This window comes from Dermacentor andersoni, chromosome 4 (assembly GCF_023375885.2).
Source record: "Dermacentor andersoni chromosome 4, qqDerAnde1_hic_scaffold, whole genome shotgun sequence".
In the NCBI taxonomy this organism is placed as follows: Eukaryota; Metazoa; Arthropoda; class Arachnida; order Ixodida; family Ixodidae; genus Dermacentor; species Dermacentor andersoni.
Window position 1 is genome coordinate 120,251,083 of NC_092817.1, and position 18,765 is coordinate 120,269,847.

General features: G+C 44.2%; 1 protein-coding gene across 3 annotated transcripts; it reads right to left on the bottom strand.

Annotated features, from left to right (window-relative positions):
- Positions 1–1,936: 1,936 nt before the first annotated feature.
- LOC126537547 (DNA damage-regulated autophagy modulator protein 1-like) lies at positions 1,937–18,560 on the bottom strand. 3 transcript variants are annotated; one of them, XM_050184651.3, is made up of 7 exons: positions 18,091–18,560; positions 16,612–16,935; positions 15,024–15,091; positions 11,079–11,254; positions 9,584–9,761; positions 7,992–8,053; positions 1,937–2,328 (listed from the first exon to the last, which is right to left on the bottom strand). In XM_050184651.3, exons 2-7 carry the CDS (start codon positions 16,788–16,790, stop codon positions 2,179–2,181), a joined length of 813 nt encoding a protein of 270 aa, XP_050040608.1. In that variant the 5' UTR covers positions 16,791–16,935; positions 18,091–18,560; the 3' UTR covers positions 1,937–2,178. The 3 variants fall into 3 exon arrangements, with proteins under 3 accessions (XP_050040608.1, XP_050040607.1, XP_054930330.1); XM_050184650.3 differs by having other exon boundaries at positions 7,992–8,056; positions 18,091–18,557; XM_055074355.2 differs by lacking the exon at positions 18,091–18,560 and adding an exon at positions 17,691–18,065 and having other exon boundaries at positions 7,992–8,056.
- Positions 18,561–18,765: the final 205 nt, after the last annotated feature.

An 18,765-nucleotide genomic window follows, 5' to 3' on the forward strand; every position in this document is an offset into this window, starting at 1 on the left:
TGGTTTACGAAACAGCTTTGAACATTAGGAAAAAAGAAGAAGCGTATGTATAGGGCAGCAGAAGGGACAATCAAGCCTCATCTTGGGCAGCCCACAGTGATTTTCCAAAATATTCCTGCAGATAGCTGTGCGCAGCCAAAAACAACCATTTTCACGTGACCTGCCGTTTCTCCTAGTTAATAACCCCAGAAAATTGTGGCAATTGATATCATCAGATACCGCAATATTGCGCTGCCTGACGATGATGAAAGCCCTTTGTCTGACGCCGAATGTCTTGTGGCGTCTAACAATTCTTTCGCATCTGTTTTTATGCAGGAATACTGTTCTACTGTTCCCCTAGTCCCTGACTTTTAATATTCTTTTATGAACCAATAGAAATTACAGCGGATGGCATTTCTTCTTTAATAAATATCAAATTAGCAATATCTTCCGTACTGACAATATTAATTCAAGAATACTAAACATATCAGTGCAATTTCACGCCAAAATTTGTGCCAAATCTTTAGGCAATGCTTGTCATTGGGCGAACTACCTTTGGACTGGAAAATCGCAAACGTTATCCTTGTATTCAAGGGGGATAACAAGCACTTTCCATGGGATTACCGTCCCATCTCATTAACATGCATCTGCTGTAAACTACTGAAACATATCATAACATCGCATATCTACGGCCATTTAACATCGAACGACTTTTTTTATTTTAACCAGCATGGAATCAGAAAGAGCTTATCTTGTGAAGCTCAATTGCTCATATTTACAACAGAATTACACTCCAACGTGAATAACAAACAGCCAACCTACTATGTGTTCTTAGATTTTTCGAAAGCATGCGAGCGCGTGGCCTCGTTGTCGCCTCATCTCAAAATTGTCGCCCCAAATTCCACATCGAATTAGCAAAACTTCAGGCAGTTCGCAGCCGTGCGGAACGGAGATACAGGCGCACAAAGCGCATTCATGATGTGAGACTGGCCAGACGCACACAGGTGAAAATACAACGTCGTATCAACAAGCTAGCTCCACAATGATGGATGTCTTTATACGAGTCTCTGGATCCCCGGAAGCCTTTGCCTCTTATATGGAGAAAGCCACCATGCAACCCCTGAATAGCGACACGCATTTAATTCCCTGGCTGTTTACCTACAATGCAAACAGATGGAAGCCTCAGAATCCTTCTGTAGGCATATTGCCGATGAAGCAAGTTTCACTGGAACGCATGCTCCCGACCACTCACCATTTTGACCTGAACCCTGTATGGAGTGTCATTTTGCTCTGGACGAACTAGAGGCTGCGCTTGCTTTGTCTATTCGTTCTTCAGCGCCACGGCCAGATGGCATTACGTACCACGCTCTGTGTAACCTTGGTGAACGGGCTCGAAAGGCACTCCTGCTCCTGTACGACTCGTGACTCGTGGGTTATCTCCGACGGAACTTGCGTAAATCCCTTGCTACAGTTCGTAAGTTAGCATATCAGACTTTTGCTCATCCACAATTAGAACTTGCTTCATGAGTGGGGTCTCCACGCCAAAATTATTTAGGTTGTATGCTAGAATCAATTCAAAATGGAGCAGCGCGCTTCATCACAAGTAACTACGACAGAGCTTGCTACGTCACGAAGATTAAAGCAGATATTTCGCTCCAGTCACCTGAAACTCGTAGTACGATAAGTATCGTTTGCCTTGTGCATATATACGTTCATCGTAATTGATCTCGTACGTTGCCTCTTGGAGCACCAGCGCTCATGTCACGTCGCCTTAACAATAGCCACAGTTTCACGCACATCTTTGGCAATACACTGCCATTTAACGCATCAACACTGCCATCATAAATCGTTCTACTTACTCTCTACGACTCTCCCGTTCTAACTTGTGGGGCACAAACACAAATATGAAGGAGGAAAGTTTTTTTTAAGACCAAAACAACACACACCAGAGACACTCTTCACTATGCCGAGTATTTATTTTCGTAAAGAAGCACGCAGGGGCTGTTTAAAATATTGCGATGCCACTAGCAGTTGTCCGTTTCTAAAAAAAATGATGTAGAATAAATTCGCGAGGTCGAATAGATTCTCCACACTCATACAGCCGATGGTCAGAACAGGCGTCGACGAGCCACCTTGTAGCCCCTCATAAACGCTTGCAACGGAAGTCCCGAGGAGCACGCACATGACGCCTGTATACTCCTATTCCTTTTTCGCGCGCACTTCACTGATATTTATGTCGAGCACAAATGTCGCCTTGCGGAAGTCCGGGATGTATGTCAGTACGTAGGACTGGAAGATGAACGCCATGACCCACTCTGCTGACACCGCCCACAGCATTCCTTGCGGGTACTGTAGAGAAAAGGAAGAGACATTTCGTTTGCTGCTATTATTATTATTATTATTATTATTATTATTATTATTATTATTATTATTATTATTATTATTTGTTTTGAACACATATACACAGGTATCAGGAAAGGGAAAGCGAGGAGCAGGCTGGCAACTGCCACCGGAAGGGGCACAACGCCTGCCTACTCTTCTGAAGGGAGGTGACAGCAACACAGAAATGGAAGATAGGAAGGAGGGAAGGAATAAGGAAAGAGGAAAGGAGAGCAACAGGACAAATCTAAAGACCAAAGTAGAACACTGCAACAGGTGTCAGGCCTGAAGCATGCAACCGCTTACGAGTAAGTAAACTTGGCGGAGAGTTCTACAATGAACAGCGCATAGCAAAAAAAAGAAAAAAAAATCATGGCGAGAGAAAACCTGCGGGACAAATTTGATTACGTCATGTGCATGTTCTATGCCTGCGAGTCATTTTCTTTTTTGTATTGCTTTCTGCTGCACGTTGTTATTTGCTTGCCAATTTATCCGTGAAGGTAAGTTAACTAACAGTATTGACGCAGCGTGAGCATCTCCAAAACCTGCAAAGTATTTATGACACAAAATTTTATCGATCTGGCCATGCTGTAAAAAACGAAATTATGCGACTGTCCAAAATGAGCATTACGGCTTCAGAGGCGCATTGTCAAAGAAAGCGTTGCTTGAAGAAAAACATTATTGCACAGTCGACAGCAACATGAGAAGTGACACCAAATTCGGTTTTTAAGAACAATTCCTCGCGATTGTGCATTTTATCGTGACTCATTACTTATGGGAAGTGTAGTTTTCCTATTGATCATTTAGCGTCTGATGGAATATTAATATCACAGACATGTGTGTTTAACAACAAAAGCCTTGTCGAAACCATTTGCGTGTTCCGCTTCCTATTTATCGATGGGGTAATTTATACCTCCGATGATGGCACAGAATTTCATCGTAGTATTGGGGTGGTAAGAACTGAAACATGTACACGCAGAAATGCGACATTCAACACATTCGGTATTAATATTTGCATCTATAAGCGAGCTTCGGTTCGAGTGTAGAAAATCTGCTAACTGAACAAATAGACCTGGCCTTTCCTACACTTCCGGCGATTCCTCCCCTCGAGCACCGCTTATGAAATGCGGTGAAGTATATTAAAACACGTGACTCTTATTTCCTGCCCCCGCATTACGTCATCCTCATATAACTGAAGATAATACAATTTCGCGGAAGTCTGTTCAGATGCCGAGGAATATTTAATTTCTTAAAAAAAAAGGCGTTGCCATTGCAAAATTATATTGTTAGACAGCGTACGTTTCATTGGCGCCATCACAAAGTAAATAACGTCGCCCGTTTATGAGAGCTCACGTTAATATAGGTGACTGCGGTGTTGGCAGCCAAACATCTCGATGCACAGTCGAAAAAAAAAAGAAAAATGGTAGACGACCCTAATATTTGACAAAGGTGTCTCCCCACCTCGGCGCTGGTGTTCTTAGGTTAACTTTAGGGGAATGCGACGCACGAACAGAACTCGGAGGCAACTGTGTTTCGTGAATTAGCCAGTTAAATATCATGCCACTTTCTTATGTGTGACGTCATTAGGGACGTCATTACTTCCACTTTCTAATTCCGCGTTTCCAGGAATTTCGCCAACGTGGTGCTCACGTGGCGGTCTCTAAAGTCTACGATTCCGTGCTTTGGCTTGCGATAATCAGTGATTTCTAATGAATTCTAGTTATACTAGACACTTCAGTAACTCGATCAACTTGTAACTAAACTTATGCTCTGATGTCACATCTATAATGAAACTCGTGAATATTGTACTGTACTATTTTTCTTTTTCTATTTTTTTTCTGATTTATTTTGCATTTCCTCCCCGGTCGTCTCAGGAGGTGAACCGGAAGTGCTGCCCAAGAAACAAGAGTGTCACTCGATGCTCGTGCCACTAAAAAATGGATTTCTAAATATTGATGTCAGCACGCATTACGCGTTATTGACAAAATGCAAATCCAGGCGGAACGACAGCTGTTCGCCTGAAGAGTCAGCCAAGATAAAACAGAAGTAAAGAAAAAATAGCGAGAACGAAAAGAAAAGAGCTACGACATTTTTCATCGCATATCATCCTTGTTATCACGGGTTGAAATCTACTCGTTTATTTGGAGCTGTAAAAGAAGTTAGTAAGTTGGTTTCCGTTCAACAGCTCTCGTGCTGTCGTCTATATTGTCCACGTCTTTGTTTTATGTTTCGCATTCTGTATATTCATCACGACCATTTATTTGCGTTCGTATACCGCTGGCCGCCTTGGGTACATCGATGCAGCGATGCCGTCACACTTACTGCGCATGTAGGGCCAATTCAGCCTTTCTTTCCTTGACAACTACTTCAATGATGTCACCCCGTAAACAGCATTACCGAGGCCAATAAGTGCGCGTGGCCCTATATGTTATGGTTAGAGCTTGCTGAGTCGTCGCTCTTTAGGCTTCAGTCGAAGAAAACTCATCCATTTGGCGGCTGTGACGTAAGAATCTCGCGGCAATCGAGCGCATCTTCCTTGTTCGATGCCTTATCCTCCCTTCCCCCCTCCGCCCTCCAACGTCAGTTCGCCCGTGATGGGGCTGCACAATATCTATCCACTGACGTCGGAATTTTCCTCGCGTATCTTAAAAAGGTCATAACTGTATCGCAATGAGCTCTCGCTACACTCACGGCGGCGCGTTCACACGGAGGAAGATGGGGAAACGAGCACGCATGGCGGAAAGCAGATTTCGTTGTCAAAAAAGGAAAAAAAAGAAGGTTAGCAAGCTGGCTGCTTTGAAAGTAGAAATACTTTCGAGTACCGGTGCAGGGTGACGGTAACAATTTAGAGTAGAGTCTCGGTGATACGAGCTTCTCCGGATCTCTTAACATTCGTGTGAAATCTTGTGATCCGTAAGAAGAAAAAGAAAATGTGCCCACACCTGCCAAGTGAAGGAAAAGGTATCACTGTTTGTCGTGGTAACTGTTTTCGAATGAAGCCGTCATTGATTACTTTCTAGACTTCCCTTCTTTCGACGTAGTCGAGCCGACCGTTCCGCAATGCGTTAGACAAATAGCACTCGTTTCTTTTCTCCCCCAACGTTTCCATAGCGCCCACGCCGCGGAGTGCTCTTGAAGTGCGAAGGTCTTCGTTGCGACCATGAAAAACAAAGTTGTCATTCGCCGACTTCGCAGTTGTACGCCACAGAGGTGCTTGTTGGCCGTGAAAGACCTTGCCGCGGATCAGGAATTCGTATCGTGCCCCCACGGTTCTGTAGAACGCTCGAATCATCGAGAAACAGAGCGCATTGTACACGTAATTTATTTGGAGCCGTGACTCCTTCTTTTTTGAAGTTTGCATCACGCCTTGATTAGCATAAGCCACGTGATTGTATCATAGAGTTTTGACTGTAATCGTCCAGCAGAACGAAAATTGGGTCAATTTAAAACTGCTCACCGTGATAGGCCGCGGTGTGAGCACTATAGCGAGTAAGGACGCAGAAAAAAAGAAAGAAAAAAGCTTATTGTTTTGATCATTTTCTTATTTCTCCTACTCTTTCGCTTGACCGCCATTATGTGTCTTACTTTTGCACGCGCTCAAAAGTGACTATTTTCATATCTTTGTGATCGAAGTTTACATGACGAGCGTCTCTGCAATGACTCTTTCAGACCGTTCAAATGATCTTAGACAAATCCATAAACTCTACTAATCGAGTTTCGTAGCTGTTTCAGACATTAAAATTTATTTATTTATTTATTTATTTACAGAATACCTACGTAGCCTCGAAGACATTATCGCAGGGGGGACAGTTGGAGGAAAATGTATTATATTGTTCACAGAAATAGGTAAAGAATACATAAAATAAAGTAACATCAATGTGGGAACGTACAATACGTTAATATTTTCAAGCGTAACAGAAGATTAAAACAAAATTAAGACAGTAATGCATTGTCACAAACACAGGCAGGAATAAAAATCGCGATTATGAAATACTGAAACACATTGCTCCATTTCATAAATAACAACTTTTTACTAATTAGAATATTAATGAATGACTCCAGTGACATATTATGCACTAAATGAAGGATTGCGGCCATTGAGCACTCAAGGCTTATCCGTTTGGCAAGAACTGTCGGCCTTGCAGAGTTCCAAAAAATAAGTGCTCAAAGTCTACAGCCAAATACATACTCTTCAAATGCAATTTCGTTACCGCCATCCTCATCTCTCTTTTTACTTATTTTGGTGGTCCTTTTACCCATCTTAACGTTTACAGAGCCCAAGGAAGCCTGCTAGAAGACTGTACCTCAAGTGGCGGCCTCTAAACTTTCCCACGCACTCTCTCCCAGAGTAAATGTAGTGTACACAAGTTCATGCTTATTCTCACTTGAACGTGCCCGTCGAGAGAGTGAGCGAAATTACTATCTGCTACGGTCAATTCAGCGCAAAACGTCGTGGCCAAGCCGATCACGCTGAGGCGGATTCCGGTCGCTCGTCGCGGGCCAACCAGAACGCGGGCGGAAGCCGTGTTTGAATACGTCATGACCTTAGACACGTAGTGCAGGGTAAACAAAGACAAAAGAGAGAGAGAGAAAGAGAGAGAAAAGTGGGCCCGCATCTCTCTCTCTCTCTCACTTTCTGTTTTTGTCCCCATTTATCGTGTGCTACGTACCTGAAGTCAAGATGTACGTATCCACTCGGTCGAACCGTTACATTTTTGAATACGCCACTACGACTATATCCGCCAATACGTAGCTACACTATATCCTATAGATGTCCGCTAGGCGTACACTCATCTCCCCGAAAAGGGCCGACTGAAGAGCCACTCGCCTTCTTGCTCAAGGGACAGCCCCACATGTTGGAACTAAGATTTAGGTATTCCGTATGCACCACAAGCTTTCCATATGGACGAGTATGCGTGGTCGCATGGTGAATGCGCGCGGAGAGGTATCTAAAACAATCGCCCTTCAACTAACGACACCCTCAGAAGCCAACAACGATTGTTTTAACTCTATAAGGCAATAAAGAACTGTCGTATATCGTGGTCAGACATTCAGCAGTCACAGTTTATACTGGTTCTGAAGTTTACTTTTGCAACGTTGACGTGACGTTTACCACTTTAGGCGCCTACGTTAATTCGGACGTTGGGTGTACATTTTCTTTTTCAGATTTTATAGGGACCTCAGATCGAGGTAAACAAAGAATTAACTAACGTACAGATTGAGAAGCCTTAACTTAACCTCAATAAAAAAAGATGGTTGCTGCAGTGATATCTTCTCTCCCGATAGCAGTTCATTTATAGAAAAGTCCGAAAGCTAACTATTTTTCACTGAGTAAATGTAGGAACAAACATAACGTATATCTGTGAGGTGAGACCCTAATGTTGCAGAATTTACGAGCGTAAATCTTTGGGATTGAGTCTTCTTTTTTTATTCGGCGCATTCAGGCCTTCCATGCACAGTTTTTCCCACGTTACAATCGAATCCTTTATATTTTGTCGCTTCCCTTTGAACTGAAAATCTAATCGCGTGCTAACTGCGGTGCCGGAAAACTACCTCAAGACAGCCAGGCTGTTAGTGAGAATCAGTCATCAGGACCTTGCGAGAACAGAGATGAATATATAAAAGCTACTTACCACTTTTCCTCGGCCACTTGGCGGTGTCATTAGGCTCATGTCAAAGAGAAGCCAGTTGAGGCCTGCTGCGGTGTTGCAGAATGTCAAGGAACCCTTCGAAAATTGAGATAAATTCTTCATCTCTATTGCTGATCAGCATAACAGTAAATGAAAAAAAATGTTTTTCAGACAGCAAGATGCACAGATGACGTATACATTTAGTAGAAGATGCGATGACGCTGCTGCTGCTTTTGTGTTAAAGTTTCCAGGGAACTTCTCCGGTTTTCAGAACAGAGTTATAACTTGTCACAACACTTGTGGAAAGGCTAGACTTTCATTTTTCCCGTGTTCTTGCACTAACATCAACAAAAATTGCTCAAGTCATACACATAGCATGCCTTTCTCTTTTTATTCGTTATTTAGATAGCAACATATGAAGTAAGTCTTAGAAAGGGTTTGAAATTATGGACACAAATTTTTACAGCACACTTATTTATGAAAGCATGGAAGAAAAAGATAATAGCCCATTTATGTGTTTTAATGAGGTTACCTAACAATCTATCATTGATCTGATAGCCATCCCCCGCAAAAGACATAAGGGGCCACCAAAAACGCATTGAATATCAGCTCTTGCTTTTAGAACGTAAACCGATTTTGATGGAAAATATTAATAATTATTAAATAATCCTTACAATTGTTTCGCAAGCTTACGAATCACACCGAGTACACTTCTTCTGATTTGCCAAGAATAAGCTTCAAAGAGAATGTGAATTCAGTAGGTCAAGTGGAAGGCTGTATATGCTGGATTCTGGTTAAATTTTTATGCTCGCACATTTCCTGCACCACTAAGAACGAAATATTTAAGATAGCAGCAAGGTAGCTCCATGATACTCTGAGACATCGCTGGCTAAAGCGGTACTGTGACAGTGCCAGGCCGCCATAGTTCTTAAACCTGGCATTACACAAAAATGTAGATGTTCATCGTTAGAGTTACGTGTTGCACGAGTGATCTCATCGTTCGGAGTACACCTTTATTGTTTACACGATGTGTAATTACTCCATTTCTAAGATTGTCGCTGATTATTGTTTATAATATTTTATAGCGTACAGGTTTATTGTTATCTTTAACAGGGAGAGGCGGGCTAGTTGGTGGTCGATATTGGAGTGCATTATGAAACCGCGCAAACGACAACGGCCGAAGAAGGAAACACACAGGACAGGAGCGGATCCGCGCCTGTCCTGTTTGTTTCCTTCTTCGTCCGTTGTTTGCGCGGTTACTTGATGCATTCCGATTAGTGTTATCACTGCCTGTTAATGGCATTATATTTATTTATGTTAGATTTTACTATATGCCCACATACATGTTTTAAATATATATGAACAATGCCCAATATTTTTGTCGAATTTTATTCTGATTCCAAGCAATGCATGTGTTGTATACTTGCGTTGTTATCTATTTACATATATGTAGATTTTCTTGAGCTTTCGTTTTTTTTTTTCATGCTTCATAGGTCGTCTCTCTGGCAGTATTGTACTTTGGAGTTCTTTCACTTAGTATTGCTTTACCGCTTAATACGTCGGAGGAAATTGAGACAATTTTTCGCAAAGGATACTGATAAGCATGGCGATGATGCCGACTAGGGATAGCAGCACCCTGCTGTAGAACACTGGCGACGTCTTCCAGCGTGCATCCGTCAGGTACTGGAGGTAGATGTGCAGCACCGTGGTTGTGTATCCGACGCCGAATATCATGATGGCACCGATCACGTGCGGTACGAACATGGGCCAGTACTGCGTAGGCCCGTGATGCAAGTAATGAGAGATGGAAAGTACGGTCCACAAGGAAACAAACCGCTGAGAAAGGATCAAAGAGTGAAGGAAGGAGAATGCAAGGCAATCATTCTCTCAAGTTATTCGCCCTTCATTGACGGACGTACAAAACCACGAAATCTCGATTACTCTAGCCTCAATTAGTGAACCATTCACCGGTGCTTATATCAAGATCGGAAACGTCTTTTCCAATGGACACGTTTTGCCCAGTTTACTATCTTGACTAAGTGAGTCCTCAAGATATTTAGAACCAAACTATACCTAGGCACAGCCTTCATGATTGCTGAACGCTCCACAGCTCTGCTTAAAAGAGTCAATTTTGTTTTATGTCGATTGGGTCTATGACCATAAATTCTGGTACAGAGCATATAGGAAGGAATCGAGGTATTTGCCGTAAAACGACAATCACATGCACTACATGATAAACTCTTCTATGTATGTGCACATTAATGCGGAACGTATATATGTATTCCATCCGATATGCAAGGAAAAGTGTCGTAATGAGAAACACAGCATGGAGGAAGGTTAGGTAGCAGTTATCTCCTGTTTACACAGTGTCAGCTAATGCTCGATAGCACGACTAAACCACACGAAACAATCAGCGGCAAAAAAAAAAAGAAAGAAATGCTGCGCATGCGCACAAAGCTGTATGATGCTGGGGGAGAACAAGTTTGAAAGAAGACGCATCGCAGAAATCTTTGAACGCTAAGGTAATAATTTTGCTGAGATTATTAATTACTATTTGAACTCCCCTCAAATAACTTGTTCTACTAGTTTCCTTACTTATGTTTAAAAGTCTGCTGAAGATTTCGTTGTCCCAGTTTCGATTCTTAGTGAACAAGAAATGAGGAATATTCACTGGGCTCGATTCCTATCCAGACCGAAATGCACCAAATTTTCTTTCACACGCCGTGGTTGCATAGCGGCTACGGTGTTGGGCTGCTAAGCACGACGTCGCGGGATCGAATCCCGGCCACGGCAGCCGCATTTACATGGGGGCGAAATGCGAAAATGACACCCGTGTATTTAGATTTAGGTGTACGTTAAAGAACCCCAGGTGGTCCAAATTTCCGGAGTCCTCCACTATGGCGTGCCTCATGATCAGATCATGTTTTTGGTACGTAAAACCCTATAATTAAATTTTTAGGAATATTCAATGGCATGCTATAAACGCAAAAGCCACAAGCTCCTAGAGACACGTACTGCTTAAACTGCGACCTGAGCAGTTCGCTGCGGCGTTTGCCAATGCGCTCGCAGTGCAATCCTCGCCTGCCTCACCCAGGTGCAGTCCTTGCGCAGGTGCCCTGTAGGCGATAATGCTACGATGAATCCTCCGATGCAGACGATCACGCCGGCTACGCAGCTCAGATGATTCACTCTGTCCACCATTGCGTCACGGGCGTGTCGGTTCTGCTGCCGAACCATCAGGTACTTCATGTACATCCCTATCATACCTGAAATGACCAACATCGCATTGGCGTTAGCGTGCACTGTTCACTGCGGAACAGTATAGGGTAGCTGAAAGACTACCTGGAACACATTTCTAACATTAATTATTAAAGTGCAGTGTGCACAGCAAACGAGACCCAAAGCCAAAGGTAACACACATACGCTTGTGCGTTACCTTTCCTTTGTGTCTCGTTTGTTGGGCGCGCTGCAGTTTCATAAAGCATAGCGCCCAACTTCCAGTACCTTTACATTTCTAACAGTTTCCCTCCAGTCTCTGTTTGACAGCAACCGGGAGAAGAGCGAGAGGGAGGACGAGAGGCTGGCTTTACGAAGCACTTAGTTTGTAAGGACTATTTATCCCAGCCTGCCCGTCCTCGACAAACGATGAGACGCTGCTGAAGTTGAAAGGGATCTGCAGTTACAAAACGCTCGTCCTATCTACCAATTACTGCTTCAATACAGTCCCAAGTCCCTGGATAACAAAGTTGCTGGCGTGCGTGAGGGGTTGCTAAGATTGGGTCGGGGCCTATCACGATAGCCGAATACGAAGGCCTTCTTCACAGACTTTTGCAAATATCGCGAGATAAAGAGGACCTTAACTAACGAAGATATGCGTTTTTAAAAACGAAAATATTCGGTTTGCTCCTCCTCTGGCACTGAAGCAGTCATTGACATTGAAGCGGAGCAGTAAGTACTGTCCGCAGAAGCCGCGGAAGAAATCGGAGCATAAAACCAATACACGCAAGTTAATCGCTGTCTTTTACTTTGCTTTATGTCCGCCGCGTGCTTTGGAGACCGCTCGTGCGATTGGGCATAAACAGAGGACATCTGATCGACCTTGCCGCTACATTTCAAGTCCTAGCACAAGGAATGTATTTCAGGGTGAAGCAATAGCTGAAGAAAAAGCTAGGACGACGACTTAGGAGTTAGTATTCACGATCACCAGGAGGCACGAGGGCAAGATTTGATATTAGCAATATTATTATCAGAGACGACCATAATTGGCATTGAACAGTCTATCAGAACATTGAACTGGGCGAGTTGGCTGACAGTCCAACTGCTGGGAAAGCAGTTCTGAAAACACAGGAACAGAGACACGCAGTACACATGACATACGCTGACTTACAACTAGTCTGTGTTGCCGTAATACGGAGACTGCGCCGTACATTTGTACACCGTACAAAGGAGTCCAGCACGTAACGCCACCTCGTCATGTCTAAGCAACGCTATAGAGGGACGGAGTAACTCACTCGTGCTCTTTTCCTGGTTTCTCAAGATTGCTATCCTACAATTGAGTGCTGGCTACTCTCATTCAAACCATAGGTGCATATTCTGTTTCAGAAGGCTTTTATTTCAGATTATCTCATTATTAGTTTATGTCATTCTTAGTATCGCTCGATTCTTTTTTTTTTCTATGAGCCTTCTTTCACTCTTTCTCCTTCTCTTTCTCTGTGCGTGTCTATGGTGCTGTTTGCTTCTGGATTATCCCTTCTGTCCTCGTAATAGCGCGATCGGTCGACGGAGACGCCAACGTGGGAGCTGCGCTTGAAAATTTACATAAACCGAAGGCCTAATACAATGGCGTACGAGTGACCTCAGATGAATGATACGTACAAGACGTGGCCCCTCGGTGATAAAGAGCGCGATGTTTGCTCCAGATAACGGTCTCCCCTTGAAGTGGCTTATCTCCGATTTCGGGAGAGACGGCCGTTAGAAGAGAGGCATTCGTGCGGGCGTCGAACAACGCTGCTCTCAAGACCTTCGACTTTGCCACCGAAACGAAGCTAAAATCTTGAACTGCTTCATGCGCAGTGCAGCGACGAGACTTAGCCCCATGTGGGTAGAGTATGATATTTCCTCACTCTACTACTCAAGGAGAAAAAAAAAAAAACAGGCTGGCGCACCTGCAAGGTAATTACGTGCAGTCAAAAGATGTCCTTGAAAAGTCCCTTTCAAGAACGCACGAGGATGCTTTCCTTGGGTAAAATAAATGCTCTTTGTATCTTTCTTTTCTAGCTATTAAGTTTTTTTCTCCATGCATGCGTCTCTAAACATCCATGTACGTCCTTTCATATACTCTTAGCATAGAAGGCTTATCTAAAGCGGTACCAAGAACGTTCACAGCCTTTTTCGTTCCATGCGAGCACAAACGAACGTTGGACATTTGCCACGCAGGTAAGCCAAACGTCGACTGGGCGGAAGTAATGTTTGACGAGGGCGCACCCATTCTGCATTGTGGCACTTCGTCATTAACCAGAATGGCGCCCGCCTATGTCGCAAACAAGAATCCGCGTGTGCCAAGCGATGAATCGCAAGAATGACCTGCTGCGGCAGTTGAGTGGCTATGACGGTGCACTATTGAGAACGAGTTCGTGGGATCAATCCCGGCCGTGGCGGCCTCAATCCAAACGGGGCAGAATGCAAAAAAAAGTATTTTCTACCGGGCATTGGGGTAGACGCTATAGAACCACAGCTAGTCAAAACTAATCCGGCGTCCTGCACTACGCCGTGCCACATTAACAGACCTTGGTTCTCTGGCACGTAAAATCACGGAATTTAATTAAACTTTAAAATTTTAAGAATACATTTGAATCAAAAGAAATAAATCGCTTGACTGTGCTAGCCCAGTACGGAACGAACTTGAATGAGATGTTGCATGGCTTCGGCTATTTGTCGAGTGGTAATTAAGCGGACTTGAGAGGTGCCCAGTTAGGAAAATCCGGAGGTCATTACACTAAGCAGCAGAGAAACGAACACCGAACAGTGATAAAAAGTCCGATGGAACACCGTCTGGTAAAGTAAGTACATTATTAGTACAACAGGACACTGGCCAATGTCAAAAAACACATGAACGCAAACACCGAAAGGGTATGGCTTACTTCCACTATTCAATTTCTGCTGCAGACATGAACCGAAATTCCTACCATGGCCAGATCACCTTTGCCACCAATGTTGGGTTTTCCTGTATTTATCATTTCGCTTATTTTTATTTGTTCAAGCGTTCTCTACAAAACTGCTCGCATGTCAAACGTGATAAAATGAATGGGTGATAGAAGATCGCTAAATGATCTTTTGGCGTTATTGCCACAGGCCACTTTCACCTCGCAAGTTTGGGACAAGTGTTGAGTAGAGTGGGCATGTCAGTATGCTATGTCACGAAATGTAGGGGGAAAAGAAAGCAAACAAAGAAGGAAAGCACGGAAACGAAAATAGTGACACAACAAGCACTTGAGCCACTACTGTTACAATATTTGAAGGCAAACCACGAGCTCACACGTCCTGTATATGACGGGCCTTGCCAAACTCATATCCTGTGTTCTGAAGAATACTAGACTAACAGTACTCTGGACAAAGTAGGAGTACATATAGGAGTACAATATTCTGGAGCTGCACATGACCTTTTCTTACGTTAGATGCGTTAGCTGCGCTATTCGATTGCGCGGCACACAAGCTTGTGGTTTCCCTTCGATTAAACTAACAGTTTCAGGGCCATCGTTTGTCATATCAGCGCATTTGTCTCTTACCCTGTCTTCGTTCATAGATTTTCTGGATATCCTTACATATTTTTTACCGTCTTTCAGAAATACAAATGTGCGTCGTCAACCAACAGCAGCGATGCTATATTTTAGTGCGTTACGTAGCGTAATGCTCCTGCCGTCGTGACAGTTATTGCTGGCAAAAGCGCCATTGAGGCAACCTGCCGCACACTTTCCAACATTGAAGCTACGAGCCTTACAATTAATATAGAAGTGTCCGGAGTCGAGCATCCCTTACCTGTGAATGAAGTCGCTCCTAGGAACAAGCCAAACACTATACTCTGCGGTGGGTCTCCCCCGGCATCACTGTAACGAAATGGCACAGGAAAGTGTTCTGAGGCAATTACTGCTACACAGTTAATTCTCTCCCCGATAGTTCATTTCGCTTCTCCACATTACCATATTTTTCAATACCTAGTGGCAGAAATGTTCCTCGCTGAATGAAAACGCACAACGAACAGCTCCATCCTTGAAAACAACTACCTTCTTCTATAGTTAAGTGCTGCTGACAAGGCTAAAGCTACAAAACTACCTTTACGTCCCCGCACCGATTGCAAACCGTCCAACAACACAATTGTACCAATGCAGCAACGGTCAGCTTATCCAAGCAGCGAACCTTGTTCTTTTCCTGTCATCGTATTCATTTCTTCACGTGGGAGCATGCAGGTGTCACACTAACAGCCTTTGTCTCGCATAACTCACTGACTGTCTGCGTTCCATGATACAAAGCTTAGCTGCGCCACGAATAAGTTGGCTGTGCCGCCGATTAACCTTTCTACTGGAAACCTAGATTAACAGTAAGGAATAAGATTTTTCTTGGACGCCGTAGCAAGGAGGCCCTATCAGATAAATGCACCATCAGTAAAACAAGACCACTGACGCAAATCGACGAGACAACAAATTGTCAGGGTGATGGAAATGGGCCAGCATTACACGAATTGACGTTTCCGTGTGCGTATACATGGAGATCCCTTTTTTATCCCACGTAACTGATTATCAGACAGCACATTTATACACTGTCTTGTTGTGAAGTTCGTTATGAAACTAAATATATTTTAAACCATTTTAGTCGGTGTCCCGAGCTCTTCTTTTGAGGTGTGCATCATCCCGACCAGACGGGCTTCCGCCATATTCTCGACTTCACTGTCTTGTTGGATGCCGCGATAGAGCAGTGGCTATGGCGCTTTGCTGCCCAGAATGAGGTCGCCGGTTCGACTGCTGACCGAAGTGGTTGCATTCCGGTAGAGTCGGTTTACAAGAGCACTCGTCGTGTGCCGTGCTTTGTGAGCACGTTAAAGAACCCCATGTTGTCAAAAATGTTTCGTGAGCTCTTGATCCACTATGTCGTCTCTGTGTCTTGTTATGGGACGTTAAACCTGATTATTTATTTCAATTTTTTATTCAGACCTCCTCGACTCTGAAATATTTGATATCTTCAGGTAGCACATGAGGGTTTATTGGCCAATCGGCTGCTCCTAAAATTGCCGTACTTCACGATGCCTGTGGTTAAAAGGGGCTCGCAACATCCGTCGCCCTAGCTACGAGTGGCGCTGGCTACCACTCTCAGGGCCAGGTTTATTGTGCATATACGCGAATACCCCCAGAAATATAATGGTGCGACAACCACCGCTAAAGCTCAATTGGTAGAGCATCGCACGAGTTATATGGTTATTTTTTTTTTGCGCCTCCCAACTGCGGCAATTTATCTTATCATCCGCTGTTATTCCATCTCCCTTATTCTTTTATTTCTATACTTCAATTTAAGAAAAAGAAACGGTAACTTTTCCTTGCGCTTTTCTTGTCTTCGTATGGCTGTGACTCCTTACCTTATGAACGGTAGAATCGCAGGCGTGTCCCCGAGGTAAACACTGATGGCGTAAGGGACGAGCATGGCGAGAAGAGAGCTCACGAAGCCGACTATAGGAACGTAGTGGAGATTTCTGAACACAAAGTACTTAGATTCGTCATTGTAGATTCCGTTGGTGTTGCTCACAGGTGCAGGCATTGTTTACGGTCGGAGACGTACGCGACACTGAAGTTCTCAAACGTTCTTCTTTTTTTGCGGCGTATACTCGTGGGACCTATTTTATTTGGCTGGCACACGTAATCCGTTGGTCATCCTTGTATGACGGCAACTGAGACGACCGTGCCTTGAAAAGAGAGAAAACGCATTATTTATTTTAGCTGTCGGAAAACACTTAAAAATGCAGTGGGTTATTTTTCATACCTAGTTGCTGCAGTACAGCTGTTCACATAGATGGATATTTGCACTAGCGTAGCAGTGACAGGTGTAAATGACAAAGATCAGATATGCGCTCGATAACTGCACTGACGGACTGATCTAAAACGACATTTATGTGAAGTTTGCTTAAAATACACGAAACTTGCGTCAACTTAACTTCCCCAACAAGACATTCTTCCTATATTCGAATTTTACATTCCGAAAGTGGGCTTCCGTAAAGGCTTGCCTTACAGGAAGAACGCTGAAAAATGTTTGCAGTAGTCACAGTCGTGAACGCACCCCTGCGTCTTAACCGCAGTGATTATGTAAGCGAAGCACTTGCGAGTTCACGATCAATAATTTATCCGTCTGTGTTCTTTCTCTTGTCATTTAATCAGCAAAGGATACAAAAATAATTAAAGTAAAACACTTAACAAGGTGAGTTACATCTAGTGCAGTTAAGTATCGTTGTATGAAATTCAAACATCTTACTGCACTTGTAAGTTGTAGACTTGTCGAATAAATATTAACCGCCTCAAAATCTTGTAAAAGAAGTGAGAAATGTTCTCTAGTGCCGCGACTGGCAAAACTTTTCAAATCCATAGGGACCACGGGAAAGCAATCCTTGTAAAACTGAGGGTCTTCAAACATACCAGGAACATATAGATTGCGTCGCCGACTTACCACTGCATTGAAGGGAAGTGCAATTGTCCAGTAAGCTAATATTCCCCTGCAAAGTTGCTCAGGTGGCGCAGTGTACACTCTGCTGTCAGTGTCGATGTGTTCCCTGTCGAGCCGTGTTCGAGCGATTTGAAAGGCTTGTCGAAAACATTTTGTCAGGCCAGTTGGTAGCGCGCCTTGTGATCCCCCTTCTTGCCTCCCTCTGTCTTTTATGTTCGCCAGCGGCCGTTTGCAAGGCATGCGATTCAGTCATGCGATATCGGTGAAGTAACGCGTTGTAACGTAACACGAACTCATAGATAAACCGCCCAGCCGCGCTGCACTAGCGCGCGCAACTAAGCTCTACGTAACCAATGTAAGTTCGGGGCCGCCGGGCGAGCGAACAGCAAGAATAGTGGCTCACCTTTTTCGCGCACGCTCGGAGTGCGGTGGCCCACTCTTGCCAAGGCGGCGACAACGACAGTGGCTGCCGTTCGCACGGCGGACGTGATCTAAGTCGAAGACGCGGATAGAGAAAAGAAAAAAAAAAGGAATCGCGTAGACGGGGGAAGGAAAGGACATGGCACGACGAAAAAAAAAAAAATGAAGCAACCGTTTAACGACAGCCTGTGGAGAAGCTGGGACCACGACGATGGAAGAAAAAAGAAACGAAAAATAAAAGTAGCGAGGAAAGAGAGAGAGAGAGAGAAGCGACATTTCACAAGCAGGCGAATACGATTCCTTCGGCGTCACCACCGGCAAGGTTAGGGAGCTCCTCGCCGATCATCCTTGGCCCCACAACGCGTGGTCTGGCCCGCGCGAACATTGAAAGGCGTGCGCTTGTCGTCAGCATCGACGGCATCGTGACCTTACCCAAGGCTGGGCCGCCGCGAGCGAATCAATGTGCTTATGCCTGTCGCTTTGGCTTCAGCTGGAGCAGACACTCGACTAAGTCACTGCGCCTTTCATTTCGAATGGTGTGTGTTTTGACTCGCAATCACGGGACGACGTGTGTCTGCGGGCAGGTCACGACGCCTCCGGAGGCGCCTTGCTCGTGTCGTCGAAGCGTTCTGGTCGACGTAGATGTAGACGCGGAGCC